General features: G+C 39.4%; 2 protein-coding genes across 4 annotated transcripts in view; one reads left to right on the top strand and one right to left on the bottom strand.

Moving 5' to 3' along the window:
- Nucleotides 1-16,172, bottom strand: part of TEX10 (testis expressed 10) — a 63,269-nt gene extending 47,097 nt beyond the window's left edge. Inside the window, exons 1-6 of one of the 3 annotated variants that reach the window (XM_073876654.1) lie at nt 15,572-15,625; nt 12,266-12,454; nt 9,546-9,785; nt 9,073-9,257; nt 8,442-8,685; nt 2,326-2,438 (exon numbers count right to left, since the gene is read on the bottom strand). In XM_073876654.1, the coding sequence (XP_073732755.1) occupies nt 2,326-2,438; nt 8,442-8,685; nt 9,073-9,257; nt 9,546-9,785; nt 12,266-12,454; nt 15,572-15,610 (1,010 nt within the window). In that variant the 5' untranslated portion in view covers nt 15,611-15,625. Of the gene's footprint in view, nt 1-2,325; nt 2,439-8,441; nt 8,686-9,072; nt 9,786-12,265; nt 12,455-15,571; nt 15,626-16,019 lie in introns of those variants that run through there. The other 2 variants (XM_025888016.2, XM_073876653.1) reach the window with 2 other exon arrangements.
- INVS (inversin) overlaps nt 1-17,413 on the top strand; it is a 248,473-nt gene that overhangs the window by 209,980 nt on the left and 21,080 nt on the right. The gene's annotated exons all lie outside the window — the stretch shown is intronic.

The raw sequence follows: 17,413 nt of genomic DNA, 5'->3' as shown, positions 1-17,413 counted from the left end.
CCCAGAAACTACTAGAACTGATATATGAATTCAGTAAAGTCACAGCATACAAAATCAATGAACAGAACTCTGTTGCATTCTTAAACAGTAATAATGAAGCAAGCAGAAAGTGAAATTAAGAAAACAATCCCACTGGAGCACCTGGGTGGCTCAGCTGGTTGGGCAACTGCCTTCGGCTCAGGTCATGATCCTGGAGTCCCTGGATGGAGTCCCGCATCAGGCTCCCTGCTCGGCGGGGAGTCTGCTTCTCCCTCTGACCCTCCCCCCTCATGTGCTCTCTCTCTCTCTCTCTCAAATAAATAAAATCTTGAAAAAAAAAATTAAAAGGCAACCTATGAAATGGGAGAATTTAAAAAAAAAAAAGAAAGAAAAGAAAAGAAAACAATCCCATTTACAATTGCACCACATAATAAAGTACCTAGGAACAAACTTAACCAAAGAGGTGAAAGACCTGTACTCTGAAAACTTTAAAAACACTGATGAAAGAAATTCAAGACAATGCAAAAAATTGGAAAGACATTCCATCCATGCTCATGGGTTGGAAGAACAAATATTGTTAAAATTTCTGTACTACACAAAGCAATCTACAGATTTAATGCAATCCCTATCAAAATACCAACAGTATTTTTCACAGAACAAACTATCCTAAAATTTGTATAGAATCACAAAAGACCTCGAATACCCAAAGCAATCTTGAAAAACAAAAACAAAACTAGAGGTATCACAATTCCAGTTACACTCCAAGTTATATTACAAAGTGGTAGTAAAACAGCATGATAATGGCATTAGACACACAGATCAATGGAATAGAACAAGAAAATCAGAAATAAACCAGCAATTATATGGTCAATTAATCTTCGACAAAGGAGGAATGAATATACAATAGGAAAAAGACAGTGTCTTTCAACAAATGGTGTTGGGAAAACTGGACAGCTACACACAGAGAATGAAACTGGACCACTTTCTTACACCAAATACAAAAATAAATTCAAACTGGATTGAACACCTAAATGTGAGACTTGAAACCATAAAAATCCTTGAAGAGAGCACAGGCAGTAATCTGACATGGGCTCTAACAACATTTTTCTAGATGTCTCCTGAGGCAAGGGAAATAAAAGCAAAAGTAAACTACTGGGACTACGTCAAAATAAAGCTTCTGCACAGAAAAGGCAACAATCAACAAAACTAAAAAGCAACCTACAGAATGGGAGAAGATATATGCAAATGACATATCCAATAAAGGGTTAGTATCCACAATATATAAAGAACTGATACAATCAATACCTAAAAAACAAATAATCCAATTAAAAATAGCAGAAAACATGAACAGAAATTTCTCCAAACACATCCAGATGGCCAACAAGCACACGAAAAGATGCTCAACATCACTCATTGTCAGGGAAATGCAAGCCAAAACTACAATGAGATATCACCTCACACCTGTCAGAATGGCTAAAATCAAAAACACAAGAAACAGGTGCTCATGAGGATGTAGGAAAAAAGGAGCACCCATGCACTGTTGGTGGGAACGCAAGCTGGTGCAGTCACTACGGAAGACAGTATGGAGGTTCCTGAAAAACTTAAAACTAGAACTACCCTACGATCCAGAAATCACACTACTGGATATTTACACCAAAAATACAAAAGAACTAATTCAAAAGGATACACACACCCCATGTTAACAATTATTTACAATAGCCAAACTATGGAAGCGGTCCATCGATAAATGAATGGATAAAGTGGTTTTAAGAAACCACTTTATAGAAACACAAGCCCACCTCAAGAAGAAAATTTTATTAGATAACTTGTTTTTACATTTATTTGCTCTCACCTGAGGTAAACATTTTAAAGTTTCCAGGCTTACAATTTTAAACTCCATCTTCTAATCCATAAACCTTTGTTTTTTCTCCAATTATTCCTCTTCCTGATACTGATATTAGTTTCATTACCAGTTTCCTCATACATAAATGATACAACCAGATGACCTTTAAGATACTCTCACTTAGAGATTACATAGTACCCCTCCCAAATAAACTATTCAGGTCAACAAATTTTATTAAATTTATTTACATAATTTGATACCTGATACTCACTTTGCATAAAATATTCACTATATATTTTTAAAAATTAAAAGAAATGAAAATGTTAAGGCTTAAGGTGATTTGTTCAAGATCAGCCACACTACTGCTACTTTTAGTTTTATTTCACAAAATTTAGATATGAACCCCTCACAGTGTAGAAAGTTCCAGTTTAAGGCTAATCATTTTTTAGTAATTTCAGATTAAAAAATTTTTCAAGTCTATACAGTGGAAGGAATCACAATACCTTTTATTTGTCTCTTTCCTTTTATGCTTGGTTATTTCTTTTAAGGCATATGGAAAATGACTCATAAAATGGTGTTTGAAATCAATAAGATAATTCTTTCGAAGCCACGACTCCTATTAAAATAAGCGAGTATTAGAAAATCTGTAAGAAACAATTATTTAAAATAATCAAATTTAAGCAGAAATTGACTACTTGTTAATATTCAACTATAAATTTACTGTTATAATACAACTTTTGTTCATGATAGAAGATGTAAATAAATTTTAAGATCAGAATAAAATATTAGGGCAACCAATTCTCACCCATAGATCTTTTTGGTGCTTAGTAATTATCTTTACTTGCATTTTATCTACTGTTTAAGAGAATAAAAAGGGAGAAAATAAGATGTAAGAAAATTCTTAATCTGAACCACTAATGCAATATATATAAAAAATATATATATAAAATATATCAGAAAGTCTTCTACCTAATGTTCTATTTATACAATAACTATATCCCAGGAATTCTATTATTTCCAATTAAACATATTTAACATTGTCACGAAGCAATGCACTTCTCTAAAATTCTTGCAGTATTCATGAATCTGTCTTTCTCTCCTACTTAAAACATTAATTCCAGATCACAACACTCTTATTTCCTCCTATTCAGAGAACCAACCATTCCATTTTGCCAGGGATTGAAGGGTTTCTTGGGATGTGGGACTTGAGGTATTTAAAATAGCTGGTCACCCAACAGCTCCTTAGTATCCTTTTCTGGATTCTTCTCTTTATGCTAATCTATAATTGTATACTCAACATGTTCTTTTGGACTTCTAACAAGCATCTTAAATTTAACATGAAAAGAGGTGCCTGGGTGGTACAGTCCATTAAGCTCCCAACTCTTGGTTTTGGCTCAAGTTATGATCTCATGGGTCATGGGACTGAACCCCGTGTTAGGTTCCACACTCAGTAGGGAGTCTGATTAGGTTTCTCTCTCTGTCCCCTCCTCACCCTGCCCCCCATGCCCTCTCTAAAATAAACAAACATCTTAAAAAAAATTTAACATGAATAAACTCAACTCTCACCACCAGCAGTCACAGTGTCATTTGGACCGTAACACAGGATTATCCTTGCTTCTCTTTCCTTCACTATGCACATCAGCAGTCCCACTGGCTTTATCAGAATCCAGTTGCTTCTCATAGCTTCAATCACTAGTTACCATTCTACTCCAATCAACCATTTTACGTAGATTATTGCAATAGCCTCCCAACTGGTCTCCCTACTTTTCCTGCTGCCCTCAAAAGTCAATTCTCTGCATAGCAGCCAGGGTGATCTTTTAAAAACATAAATCTTGCTTCAAAATAATACATGAAGGGAGAAACAAAATAAGTGTATATATTGTAGGGCAGGACTGGTCATCCATAGGATGCATGGTGTGAGGTTGGGCCATACAGTTCTGCTAGAGCTAGGTGCTGACCACAGGGAAGTTCACTAGTGTTCTATTTGCAAATTCAACATATTAAAGTTAAATACACATAATTCAGATCATGCCACTTCCCTGCTGAAAACCCTCCATTGTCTTTTCATCACACTCAGGTTAAAATCCAAACTTGTTACCATGGCCATAGGGTCCTACATGATCTGGCCACTGTCACTTTTTCTCACTCATCTTCTACCATTCTCCTAGTACCTCACTTGCACAGGCTTTCCTGCCATTCCTCAAATATGTCAATCTGCTCTCACTTTCAGGGGCTTTACACCTGATAGTCCCTACTGGAAGACTGGAAGGTTCTTCCCACAGATCTTTACAAGACTTGCTCCTTTAACTTCACCAGTGCCATTCAAAAGTCATGAAAACATTTCCTGGCCACCTATTTAAAATAGCTCCCCCTCAGTCTGTTCAAGCACTTGTCCTCTCTTTACCCTGCTTTACTTTCATCTTTCTTCTTAGCATTGACATTATATATTTGTTTACATCCATCAACCCCACCAGAAGGTAAGTACTATGAGGGCAAGCAACCCTGCAATGATGGAATTTTCTTCATCTGTGTTGTCTAATACAGCAGCCACTAGCCACATGTACCTACATGAACACTTCAAATGTGGCTAGTATGACTAAGGAATTGAATTTTAATTAACTTAAATAGCCACATTTATTGATGCTCAACAAATCCTTGATGCATGATTGCATCTGACCATTCTTCACAAATTCTAATCCTCATGGGGAAAAGACATCAGCAATGAGACACATAAAGGTTGCATTACAATATAAAACTAAGATATAACACAATTTCTGTAATAATTATAATACTGACCCTGAGGCTATTAATACAAGACCCCAAAGACCCCAAAACCCAAGTAAATTAAAAAGTTAATGTTAAATTGTACTTCATTTTTAAAACTAGCTATAGATTAAGGATACACACAGTGTACCAGAAATAAGCAACCTCAGTAAGGACGAGTATTCAACCACTGCAAATACGATTTAATGTACCTTGAGATTTCTTTTTAAAACAAAGATCAGAGAGTTCAGACTTTTTTTTTCCCCCCTAAAGATTTTATTTTTTATTTGACAGAGAAATAGTGAGAGCAGGAACACAAGCAGGGGGAGCACGGGAGAGGGAGAAGCAGGCTCCCCGCTGAGCAGGGAGCCCAATGTGGGTCTCGATCCCAGGACCCTGGGATCATGACCTCAGCCAAAGGCAGACGCCTAACGACTGAGCCACCCAGGCGCCCCCAGAGAGTTCAGATTTCTAAAAAGGCTTTAAAAAAACACTATTTAGGTAGAAACGAGATTTTTCAACTGTGCAGCAAATAAACACATTTAGCAAAACCTAAAAGCAAACAGTTATCCTAAGACTGTGCCTAATCTAGGTGCCAATTTATCAACAGAAGACCTATACATTTTCTGAGAGAAGAGCTACAATCCAGCTTGTGGGACACAATTTGCATTTAAGGCCAAGGAATGCCATTTCATCCCTCCTTTAAAGTTTGAGCTGTTACAGGTCACAAAATATTAACTACTATTATTAACTACTAAGTTATAACTGAAGGTCAGTGAGAGAGGGGAACAGTGAGAATGGTAATGAAAAATAAATTATTGCATTTTAATGTCACCTTGTACAACTCACATACGTATTTATACTTTGTCTCTAAAATAATGGATATCCAGTTATTACAGTTCAACATAACCCATTTGCCAAGGTAAATTAGAATATTCTACGAGTGTATGCTTTTAAATACTATTTCTATTTGAATTAAACTTCCTTCAGTTCATTTGAATTTTAAACAGTAGCCCAATTTAGTATTCTATGTTGCCTTGAATGGTCTATGCAAAACAGTCTTCTGAACTTAGTGTCCTGCATTAATGAACTGCTAATAAATACCATCCTATTAGAATAGCATGGAATAGTTCTAAAGCATACAACTTTAAAAAACCATAAAATTAAGGCAGTGGTTAGGTCTCTTGACAATGTTATCTGAATGACAGTGGATGATATAAAACTAGCATAATTAATGAATTTGCATTTGGTCCTACCATTCTATCTAGTTACAAATACTATTACTAAAGGAATAACAATAATTACTCAGTGTCCATAGGTCACCAAACACCGAAATGCCCAGAATCTTTATTCCTTAGCCTTCTAAAAATGAAGGAAAGACTAGTACTTAAGATTTATGTTAATATCATTACTTTTACTTTCTATCCCAGGTTCATATAAATCCATTCAAGACTGTAAATAACATATACTTTTCTAAAAAGCTGTATGCATTACTACTGTCACTAGCCTACATCACAGATTGCCAAAAAAGACAGTAAGCTAGGCACCTGGGTGGCTCAGATGGTTAAGCGTCTGCCTTTGGCTCAGGTCATGATCCCAGGGTCCTGGGATCAAGTCCCGCATCGGGCTCCCTGCTAGGCGGGGAGACTGCTTCTCCCTCTGCCTCTGCCTCTCTGACTCTCATGAATAAATAAATTTAAAAAACATTTAAAAAAAAAAAAAGACAGTAAGCTTTGCTTTCATAAAATTATACATCCTACCCCCAACCCCGATTAATTTCTTGCCAATGTATGCAAATGAATCATGAGACAGGCTCAAAATTGTAGTCAATAAAATGCCATGCTATTTGAAAAAGCAATTCATTCTGGGGCACCTGGGTGGCTCAGTTGGTTAAGCGACTGCCTTCGGCTCAGGTCATGATCCTGGAGTCCCAGGATCGAGTCCCGCATCGGGCTCCCTGCTCAGCAGGGAGTCTGCTTCTCCCTCTGACCCTCTTCCCTCTCGCGCTATCTCTCATTCTCTCTCTCTCTCAAATAAATAAAATCTTTAAAAAAAAAAAAAAAGAAAAGAAAAAAAGAAAAAGCAATTCATTTAACAACCCTACAGATGATGGGTAATGGGTTAATAGTGTTAGAGCAAGCTCTTAAAACACATACTTTAGTATGATTCCATGCTTTTCAAGATTATCAAGTACTACTTTTAAGTTAACCCAGTCTTATTTTATACGGCCTATTAGCTTGAAATAAAAAGAATTAGAGAAAACCAAAAAACTGCATTGTCAGTTTTGTACATATGTAGGCAACTTCGAAGATTCACACCTGCCTAGTCAAAAGTCCTTGCAGAAATTCTAAAACCCGGATGCTTCGAGCTTTGAAGTATTGTTCCTGCAGCTGCCCTTTTTAAGTATGCTATCATATTAATTTAACACCAATTAATCTCAGAGCTTGTTCTTCCTTACTTGTACCATGGACTATATAGTATATTCTCTATTCTACAGCACTTTTAAAAAGCTGCCGCCAGGGCGCCTGGGTGGCTCAGTTGGTTAGGCGGTCATGATCCTGGAGTCCCAGGATCCAGTCCCATGTCAGGCTCCCTGCTGGGCAGGGAGTACGCTTCTCCCTCTGACCCTCCCCCCTCTCTCATGTGCTCTCTCTCTCTCTCATTCTATCTCTCAAATAAATAAAATCTTTAAAAAAAACAAAAAAGCTGCCACCATTCAATTCTCCCCCCAAACAGTAGATAAATTTAATCATCACAAAACACGTCTTTTACCATCAGCTTTTCTAATAAAAACTTGCTACAGACTTAAAATCTTAGCTTAATTTCACTAACACCATACCTACAACTACGGCTTACCTACATATAGTAAAGATAACTCTTACAGATGTGTTCTGATCTTATATCCCTTATCAAAAGAAAACAAAAGAGTATGCACTAATCAAGTCTGTACGTAACTTCTCTAAATCATAGTAATTTAAAAACTCAGGGTTGGTTATGAAATCTTCACTGTGGTCCATTTCTGCTAAAATTGGCAATGTGGCACACACTGGAAGAAAGTACTTAATAAGCAACATTTTTAATCCCATAAAAGGCCTGCCATAAACAATGCATTGTAACAATACTGTGAATTATATGTAATAAAAAGCAAATGAAATCGAGCTCACCAAAAAAAAAAAAGAAAAAGAAAAAAGAAAGTAATCAAGTTCATTAAGTTAATGCATTTCACAGGGCACCTAGGTGGCTCAGTCGGTTAAGCATCCAACTCTTGATTTCAGTTCAGGTCATGAACTCAGCCCTGCGTTGAGCCCCACGTCAGGCTCCATGCTCAGTGATGAACCTGCCTGAGATTCCCTCTTTCTCTCCCCTCCACTCCTGCCCTCCCCCCACTCAGCACTCTAAATCAATCAATCAATCAATCATCAATCTCCCCCCCAAAAAGTTATGCATTTCACTTAAATTAAAAATATTCAGAGAGGGCACCTGGGTGGCTCAGTTGGTTGGGCGACTGCCTTCGGCTCAGGTCATGATCCTGGAGTCCCAGGATCAGGTCCCGCATCGGGCTCCCTGCTCTGCGGGGAGTTTGCCTCTCCCTCTGACCCTCCCCCTCTCATGTGCTCTCTCTCATTCTCGCTCTCTCAAGTAAGTAAGTAAATAAAATCTTGAAAAAAAAAATTTCAGAGAATCTCATAAACTATTTTAACTTGCAGTTTAGGACAAAAGCAAGAAACAAGTTTATAGTCACACCATGGGAATGTTTTTAGAAAATGCATAACCAATTAGCAATAATATACTGTTTTCTAATTTGCCCATTTATGATAAAAGACATTACTAAGAAAATAACCCATTAAGTTCTCACCAATTTATGAGTTTCATCATGTTGTTTAGAGAGTTTCCACAGAAGGGAAATAATATTAAGAACTTGCTGCATAACCTGCAGAGGTTCTCGTTCTATACCATTTCCAATAGAAGCAGCTAGTTGTGGAGGCACAGCTTCAATCCAGCATTCAATTAGCAATGGAATTATTATCTCAATAAATCCTTTCAAGTTTTCAGTAGATGAGAGGCCTTCATCCACACTGCCTAATCCTCCAACCAGGTACCTAGTAAGGAAGGGTAAGAATGAAAAAAAAATTAATGATTAAAAAATATTATTCCTTGTTTAATTTAAAATATTAAGGGTAAAGTACCAGTAAAAATGAAGTTCCCTGAATTGATAATTACATTGATCAAGACTAGTAAGAAAATGAAATTCTAAGATGACAAAGCCAAGAAAAACTATCAAGTTTTACTTCTCTTTTAGGCTTTGCTAGAAATGAATAATTACTTTCAAATGACTCCTCCCATCAGTAAATAAAATCAAATCATGAGTAACTATATGAAAACTATAAAAGACAACTGCATGTCTTCCCACCATTAGCCATCAATGGTCAGCAGTTAAAATTCAATATAGGAAAACTGAGTGTGGACATAACTGAAATCCTTCTTACCGTAGCCTGAACTGTGAACTGACATTTGGCTGTGAACCCCCATTTTCATAAACCTGGATGTGCTGCTGGTCGTTGGCATGTTCTTTCCAGTTGATAAAAATGGAGTTGCTAGTGGCATGGGGATTTTCTTTTTGTTCCTGAAGTCCTTCACTTTCTCTCAACCTACTGGATCCATCTGCCAAGGCCTGAAGGAATTTACTGAGTCTCACTAAGACTTTCAGCCTCCACTGCTGAGAAGTGAGTCTCCGATTAGGATTTACAGAAAGTATCCAGGACTGGGATCTGTCTCTATTTATCAGTCCTTTGGACAGCTGCTGATGAGAAATAAGTTCTACAAAATTCTTAAGCAATATACTGCTACGGCCAGTAATTAAGGCTGGGTACTGTTCCAGCAGAATGTCCAAAACTTTTAAAGAGTCCTCCTGAATTCCTTCAGTAATGTGAGTCATGGCACTAGAGAGATGGGCACTTACCAAAGGAAAAAATGGAGAAATTTGTTCAGCTCGTATTTTGGGGGCCAGGAATTGAAGAAGTTGAACTGCTGCTAATCGTACATTAGCATCTTTATCTGTAAACACAGCAGTCACTTCACTTAATATGTTTGAAAGGTGTGCATCAATTATAAATGGGTACTGAGACAAAAGGTCTTTAAGTCCAAGAAGAGCACTTTGTTTAACCCCAGCATTGTAGTGATGCATCTGTGACAGCAAATCCTAAAAATAAAAATAGAGGATTTAGCTATATATGTATATTATAACATTTTCAAATAAACATGCCTAAAACTAAACTGACACTCCTTGGGGAAACTGCTTCAGTAAGTATTTCCTAAATGTTACCTAGCCTCTACTAAGAACAGAAACATTGTTTTATCTTTAAAATAGATTTAGCTTAGGGGCACCTGGGTGGCTCAGTCACTTAAGCATCTGCCTTCTGCTCAGGTCATGATCTCAGAATCCTGGGATGGAGCCCCGCATCAGGCTCAGCAGAGAGCCTGCTTCACCCTCTCCCTCTGCCACTCCCCCTGCTTGTGCACGTGCGCTCTAATAAATAAAATCTTTTAAAAAATAAAATAGATTTAGGACGCCTGGGTGGCTCAGCTGGTTAAGCAACTGCCTTCAGCTCAGGTCATGATCCTGGAGTCCCAGGATTGAGTTCCGCATTGGGCTCCCTGCTCGGCAGGGAGTCTGCTTCTCCCTCTGACCCTCCCCCCTCTCATGTGCTCTCTCTCATTCTCTCTTTCAAATAAATAAATAAATAAATCTTTTTAAAAAAATAAAAATAAAATAGATTTAGCTTAATAAAAACATTACATAATTTTCAGTTAGAATTTTCTCTTTTTGAAATTGACCTACATGAAGGCTTAGGCAGGCTATCATTTAAAGTGACAGCAATCATGATCACTATTTAAAGACCTACTATAGGGGTGCTTGGGTGGCTCAGTTAAGTGTCTGCCTTCGGCCTGGGTTGTGATCCCAGGGTCCAGGGATCAAGCCCCATGTCAGGCCCCCTGCTCAGTGCAAAGTCTGCTTCTCCCTCTCCCTCTCCCCCAGCTTGTGCTCTCTCTCTCTGACTCTCTCAAATAAAATCTTTAAAAAAAATGAAAAATAAAAAAATAAAGACCTACTATGTATCAAACATATGGTAGGTGCATTATATAATTTAACAGGCCCATTCTGCCTATTTTAAATGGTCTTTCAGGGTGTGTGTGTGTATCCTGAGTATAATATTTGACAATTTTATTTGTGAAATAATTTATATAATTTGTGAAAAAAACATAACTTCAAATACCTTTTTATTATTTAAACTTCAGAGCTTAAAAGCAAAACTATAAAGTGTTTATCCTCACAAAAACTTGTTCACAAATGTTCCTAACAGCATTACATATAAGAGTCAAAAAGTGGTAAGAAACTGAGTGGGGGATGGGCTAGGTGGGTGATAGGTACTAAAGAGGGCACTTGTGATGAGCACTGGGTGTTGTATGTAAGTGACGAATCACTGATTTCTACTCCAGAAACCAATACTGCACATGTTAACTAACAAAATTTAAATTAAAAAAAAAAAAAAAAAAGAGTGGAAACAACCAAATGACCATCAACTGATGTCTGATAAAATGTGACATAACCATGCACTGGAATACTATTCAACAATACAGGGCGAGGCTCAGTCGTTAAGCGTCTGCCTTCCGCTCAGGTCATGATCCCAGGGTCCGGGGATCGAGCCCCGCATCGGGCTCCCTGCTCAGCAGGAAGCCTGCTTCTCCCTCCCCTACTCCCCCTGCTTGTGTTCCCTCTCTCGCTCTCTCTCTCTCCATCAAATAAATAAATAAAATCTTAAAAAAAAAAAACAAAGGAGACCAACAAAAGTGCACATGTCATATTGTTCCATTTATATTAAGTGACCAGAAAAAGCAAATCTATACAGATAGAAGGTAGATTAGTGGCTGCCTAGAGCAAGCAGAAAAGAATGGGGAGTGACTTCTAATAGGTTTCTTTATGCCATGATTAATATGTTCTAAAATTAGATTATAGTGATAATAGCATAACTCTGTAAATATATTAAAAACTACAAAATGGTACATTTTAAGTAGGCTCCACAGCCGGGCAAGGAGTCCAATGCAGGGCTCGAACTCACAACCCTGAGACCGAGTCCTGAGCTGAGATCAAGAGCCATATGCTTAACCAACTGAGCCACTCAGGCACCCCTGGAGTGGTATACTCTAAATGGATGAATCTTATCATGCATAAGTTGCATTTCAACAAAGCTGTCAAAAAAAAATTTTTTTTTAAGCTATCAAAATTTTAAGCAAAACTATTGCTCAAAATTTCACACATTTACAACAAACCTGTAAGTTATGTGATATGTATGGATTCAAAAATAAGATCTTCATGAACTATAAAAACAGCTGGAAAACTATCACATCAAAAACTTGATACATCAAAAAGTTCAACACAAGAATTATTTCCAGATCATATATTAAATCATCAAATAGGTATACAATGAAGAAATCACTGCAAGTTTAGTTGAACAAGTCTTTCTAGAGGTGGGAAAGTTACAGTGGCAACTCAGATTTGGTTAACAAACTCCAACCATCAGCCATCCATAAGCCCTGAGAATTAAGAAAACTTTTCACAAAAATCATTCTAGATGATTTCAAAGGAAATGTTATTTTACCAAAACAATATTTATGATTTACCTTTATGTTAAGTTTTCTATTGTTTGTTGGAAGAGTTCCATCTTCTTTGAGTTGCTCAGGCAGATGTATGGTCTTCGTTTTAAAGTTTGTAATAGTAGCATTTTCTAACTTGGGTTTCTTTTTACCAACTTTTAGTTTTACTTTTTGAAAGTCATCTTGGCGTTTTCTTTTTTTGGTCATTCTTGAGTGCTATAGTGAAAAGAATTTTAAAACAATGGGTAAAAAAAGATAAATTCAAAAGAATAAAGTTTTCCAACATTTACATTACTCTAAAATTTATTTCAAAGATAATCAAGAATCAGGGCCAACAAGAACTATGCCAAAGGATCAAAGTATTAAACGGAAAATACCTTTACCAAGAGGTATACCTTAGTCAAGAGATACTGTAAAGAGGAGTCATCAACAATAAGGCAACAATCCTGCCACAGGTTTGTCAAGGGTTTTTAGCAGAGGAACCTTTGTCAAGCAACTGTGCTAAATGGAAACCTTCTGAAATAACATCCCACCCAGGGTCTGGGGGGAAAGGGGGGGGGGGCAAGCACACATTTGCTAGAGATATACCTTGTATCTGCTCCTAGCCCCTGAAAGTCCCTAAGGAACCTCTACTAACAAAACTAAGTTTTTTAATACAGCCTTTAATTGTCAAAAAAGTTTCATGAACCTAAGTTGACGCTTGAAAAAAATGTAAGATTCAGAGATATGCAGCAAGGAGAGTTAATGAGCATTTCAAGAGTAAGGAAAACAGGGTATAGGATCAGGAGAAGAGAGAATAAGCCTAGTATAGGCAAAAATGAGAGAGAGCAGCATTTTGAACACCAGGATAGGTTCAGATTAGATATAAAAAGAAAACAGTATACAAAAGCAGGATAAAAAGCAGTATAAAAGGAAATACAGTGTAACAGAGGAGTAAGGAACAAAGACGAGCTAGGCCACTGTTTTAATGAATAACTTGGGCATAAACATGTCATCTTGCACTTCCCCCTCTACATCACCTTCTTTCAATTTACATCCAAATTTTCCCACTTACACAAAAAATCTTTGATTTGTGTCTCCTACCCATTTCCAGGACACTTCTTACATCCTTTATTTCCACCCTAGACTGTTTATTAGTTTCCCCCATCAGTACACTTGCCTTGTTTCTAGTGTCTACTCCCTAGCCCATTTGCTGGAGTCACAAGAGAGCTCTTCCTAAACAGAGATCTGACCAAGGCTCAGAAGTTTTCAGCTGTTCCTTTACTCCCTTACAGTAAAAACTCCATAGCTTGACATATCACGTCCTTCCTAACTTCCTCTCCAGCTTTATCTTCCCACAAGCTAACATCTATCTAAAAAATAGCCTCCTATACCAGCTCAACTCTTCTTGAAACCTTTTGCAACATGCTGCAAAAATAATGAATTCTGCTTGTCACTATACACGCACTGCAATAGGTAAATACCTCTGAAATAAATAAAACTTCTGGTCTGTCATAATTATCCTACGTCCAGGTACTTTAAAAAAAAAAAAATCACAATACTTTAAGTCAGAGTCCAAAAACTTTAAGTAAATGAAGGTTTACATTTATTGTGAAATAAAATGGCTTGTGCAAGACCAAGCAACTCAAGTTCCAGGAATCCAGAAGCCAATCGCCTATAACATTATATCCCAATTCACATGATTTCAAGGTTTTAATACATTAGAGCCCCTTGAACTAAGTAGGATTTGGCTACATAGGGTAAGAGCAGATTCTAGAGCCAGACTGATTCAGTCCTTATCCAGACTGTCACTTTCTACCTGTAGTTAAAACTGTACCTCAGTTTTTATCCACAAAATAGAGATAAAAATACTTAACATCATACAGTTATTATGAGGTAAGATTAATGAGGAGCAAATGAGTTCATATTTATAAAACACTGGGAACTGCACCTGGCACTGTCAGATATGAGCACAAATGTGATTTTCTTAAAGTTTCAGGACTAGTACATATCAAGCACAGTCTTAAATGCATTATGTACATTAGCATTCAATTTTCACAAAACCACGTGAGGAAGGTGGTACTAAATCCACCTTAAAGATGTGGCTCACAAAGATTTGTCAGACCTGTATTAAGGAGTTGAAGAGGGACTAAAAGCTCTGCAAAATCAGCTTTATGTTATACGAACTGGAATTAAGGCGAGGATTGCAACCCTGAGTGGCAAAATGGTTTCTTATTTATACTGATTCCAAGTTTTCATCCCACCCACACCTCTAGTTATTCTAGTTTAAAAAAAAAATGGGTGAGCAAAACCTAAAATGAATACTCACATTGCCTCTTTTAATAAAAAAAAGTTTTCATTGATTAAGCAAGCACACTTTGTGAGCTTTCCCTACAATTTTATTACTAGCTAGTACCAGAGATGAAAATAAACGGTACAAGACAAAAAAATCAAATGAATTAACCCCAACTCACCAATCCTCTGTGCTATCTTTGGCCACAAACTACCTGACCTATGTCCAACACACAGTCTGTCAAGCTCATGTCATGTTATCCATCACTTTGTATTAATCAAACTAATTTCCCTCTTAGGAAAACTAAGAGGGCTGATCGCCATTCCTTGACTTTTAAAGCTGGTACTATTATTTTGTGGTACAGAGAGAACATTTTTATACTAGGCACTTTTAAAGTTCTATTACCAATTTGTTATTTTCACTTTAAAACAAAGATTTTCGGGGGCACCTGCCTGGCTCTGTCGGTAGAGCATGCAACTCTGGACCTCAGGGTCATGAATGTGAGCCCCACCTTGTGTGTGGAGATGACTTATAAAATCTTTTAAAATAACTAAATAAAATAAAAATAAATAAAATACAGATTTTCATAGCACAGCAAATCAAATAGTTCGACAAAGCCACTCTAACAGTACCGGTGTTGAACAGAAGGTACAAACTCCAACCTCAAGGGCTGAACTTTCACATCACTGGACCTCCTACATGGGTGAGCCCCCGAAGTTTTAAAAACTGAATTTCATACATTCCAATTGCAAATCTCCTAACTGCAACATAAGGAAGATTCTAGGGTGTCAGAATTTCGACCGAATCAAATTCCAGCTAGTTTGTCTGCCACCCCATCACCCTAATTTCTAACTTCTTTAAAAAATAATAATAAAGCATACTGCAGTTTTCCTTTGATAATTTCCTCGCCAACCCCTTACTCCCACGAGTTCCTCCCAACTCTACTGAGGGGGGCCAATCGGAGAAATCAGACTTCTCAGAAAATAAATGCCCCAAAGAGGGGCGAATCAGAGAACCGCCTATGCCGCTCTGCTCCGTACCGACCGCTTAACCCCCCACACCTTGACGGCAACAGGGCCGAATAGAAGACGCCCGCTCATCCCCACTGCGCGCCTTGGTCCAGCATCCCAGAAGTGAAGAGCCCGTGCATCGTAAAAACTATCGTTCCTTCTACTCCTGCGGACGGTGGTCAGGACCACAGTCGGGGAGCCGGGGCCCCAATCAAAGCACACCGGCCTAAAAGTCTCTCAGACGCGAAACCACGCGAAACCGCGCGAACCCGCCCAGTCACTTGAGGCGCTTCAAACGCCCGCGGGGCGCCCCGCCCCCGCACTGCCCCGCTCTGCACCCAGGCCCCGCTCCGCAGCGGCGCCGCGAGACGGCCCCCGGGGCGCGCAGACCGGCCACAGCCGGCCTGGCCCGCCTGGGCCGCGCGAACCGGGGGACGACGGCCCCGCGAGTCGTCCCGCGCCCCGGGAGGGCCCGACCCGACGGGCGGCGGCCGCTCACCTGAGGGCCCGGCCGGGACCGGGGCGCGGAGGCAGAAGAAAAAAGCGTCCGAGCAGAAGCCGACCGCGCGACGGTGTGCGCCACGGGCCTCCGCCTCTCGCTCCCGCAGCGTGTTTTCAAATAGCCTCGTCCTCACGCGGCCGCGTCTCCTTCCGCCGCCCGGAAATCAGGGCCCCTCCCCCGCCGCGCCGCGCTCACGTGACCACGGCCCGCAGCCGCGCGCAGCCGGGGAGGCGGGAGGGGGAGAGGTAGGCCCCGCCCCCAGGAGGAGGGGGCCCGCCGGAAGCCCCTCGCGCTCCGGGAAGCTGCTGGGGGAGAGCGCAGGACGAGGACAAAGCTTGGCCCGAAGTCCGGTCCCGAACTTCCTGGGCGTGCGTGGGGGAGGTGGAGGGGGGGGCGTCGGTGTCGCCCTGGTTACAGCTGCTTGAGAGCATGCCTTTTCTCCCCTCGTTAGACCACAGTTCCTCAGACCAGGAGCCACATTCAAGGAACAGAAGTTGAACTGAATTGGGAAAGGGGAAAGTTTCGGACTGCTAGAAGCGTAGAATTCCTGAGGACTTTAACCTGCAGGGAGCAGTTAAGAATTACTTGACAGAGGGTCACAATACACCTAGTAGCTAAAGCCTGAAAGTCTTAGTCGTGGATGTTCCCAGATATTTCAGTATCTTAGCGCTAAGATTCCTACTGCTGAAATTAAGTGGGCCCAGGGAAGTCGAGGGAGGAACTGAATGCCTAGAAAGGGGTTGAGAAAGCAAGGAGGATGGCTCTTCGAACTGGCAGGTGGGGTGGAGGAAAGAGCCCCGGGTACGGATTTGATACCTTGATTCAAATTTGTCTCTACAGCTTATCAGATATAAGACTGTAAAGCTGACAACCATATGAGCCTCAGTTTATAAGCAGAGACACTAGCACTGGGACTAAGAACATTCCTATTCTATGACCAGAGATAAAGCAGACCCAGATACCCACCTCTCTCTTCCCTGGCAACACAGCCATACTACCACAATCTGCCTTGAATCCACCATAAACAAACATTTGGGAGTCATCAGCATTATATGGTATTATATGGTATTAAAAGTTATGAGACTGGATCAGAAGAGGAAAGGCTTATTGCTAGCCAGACATGTCCCCTAAACTCCAGATTCCTAGCTAACAGCTTATTCAACATTTCCTTTGGACATCCTATTTACATCTGTCTCAAGGTGAACATGTCCCAAATGGAACTCCTGATTTGCCCCCTGAAAGTTATTCCTGCTACAACTTCATCTCAAATAGCAACTTCATCCTTCTAGTTACCCAGGCCAAAAATCCAAAGAAAGGCTTCTTTCTTCCATGTCATACATCTAACTCATCAGGAGATTCTGATCACATCAAACGTTTCCTGACTTCCACCA

Source organism: Callorhinus ursinus, unplaced genomic scaffold, assembly GCF_003265705.2.
Source record: "Callorhinus ursinus isolate GAN/ISIS: 27379988/994484 unplaced genomic scaffold, GSC_fseal_2.0 scaffold24, whole genome shotgun sequence".
NCBI lineage: Eukaryota > Metazoa > Chordata > Mammalia > Carnivora > Otariidae > Callorhinus > Callorhinus ursinus.
This window is presented reverse-complemented; position numbering and strand designations above follow the sequence as displayed.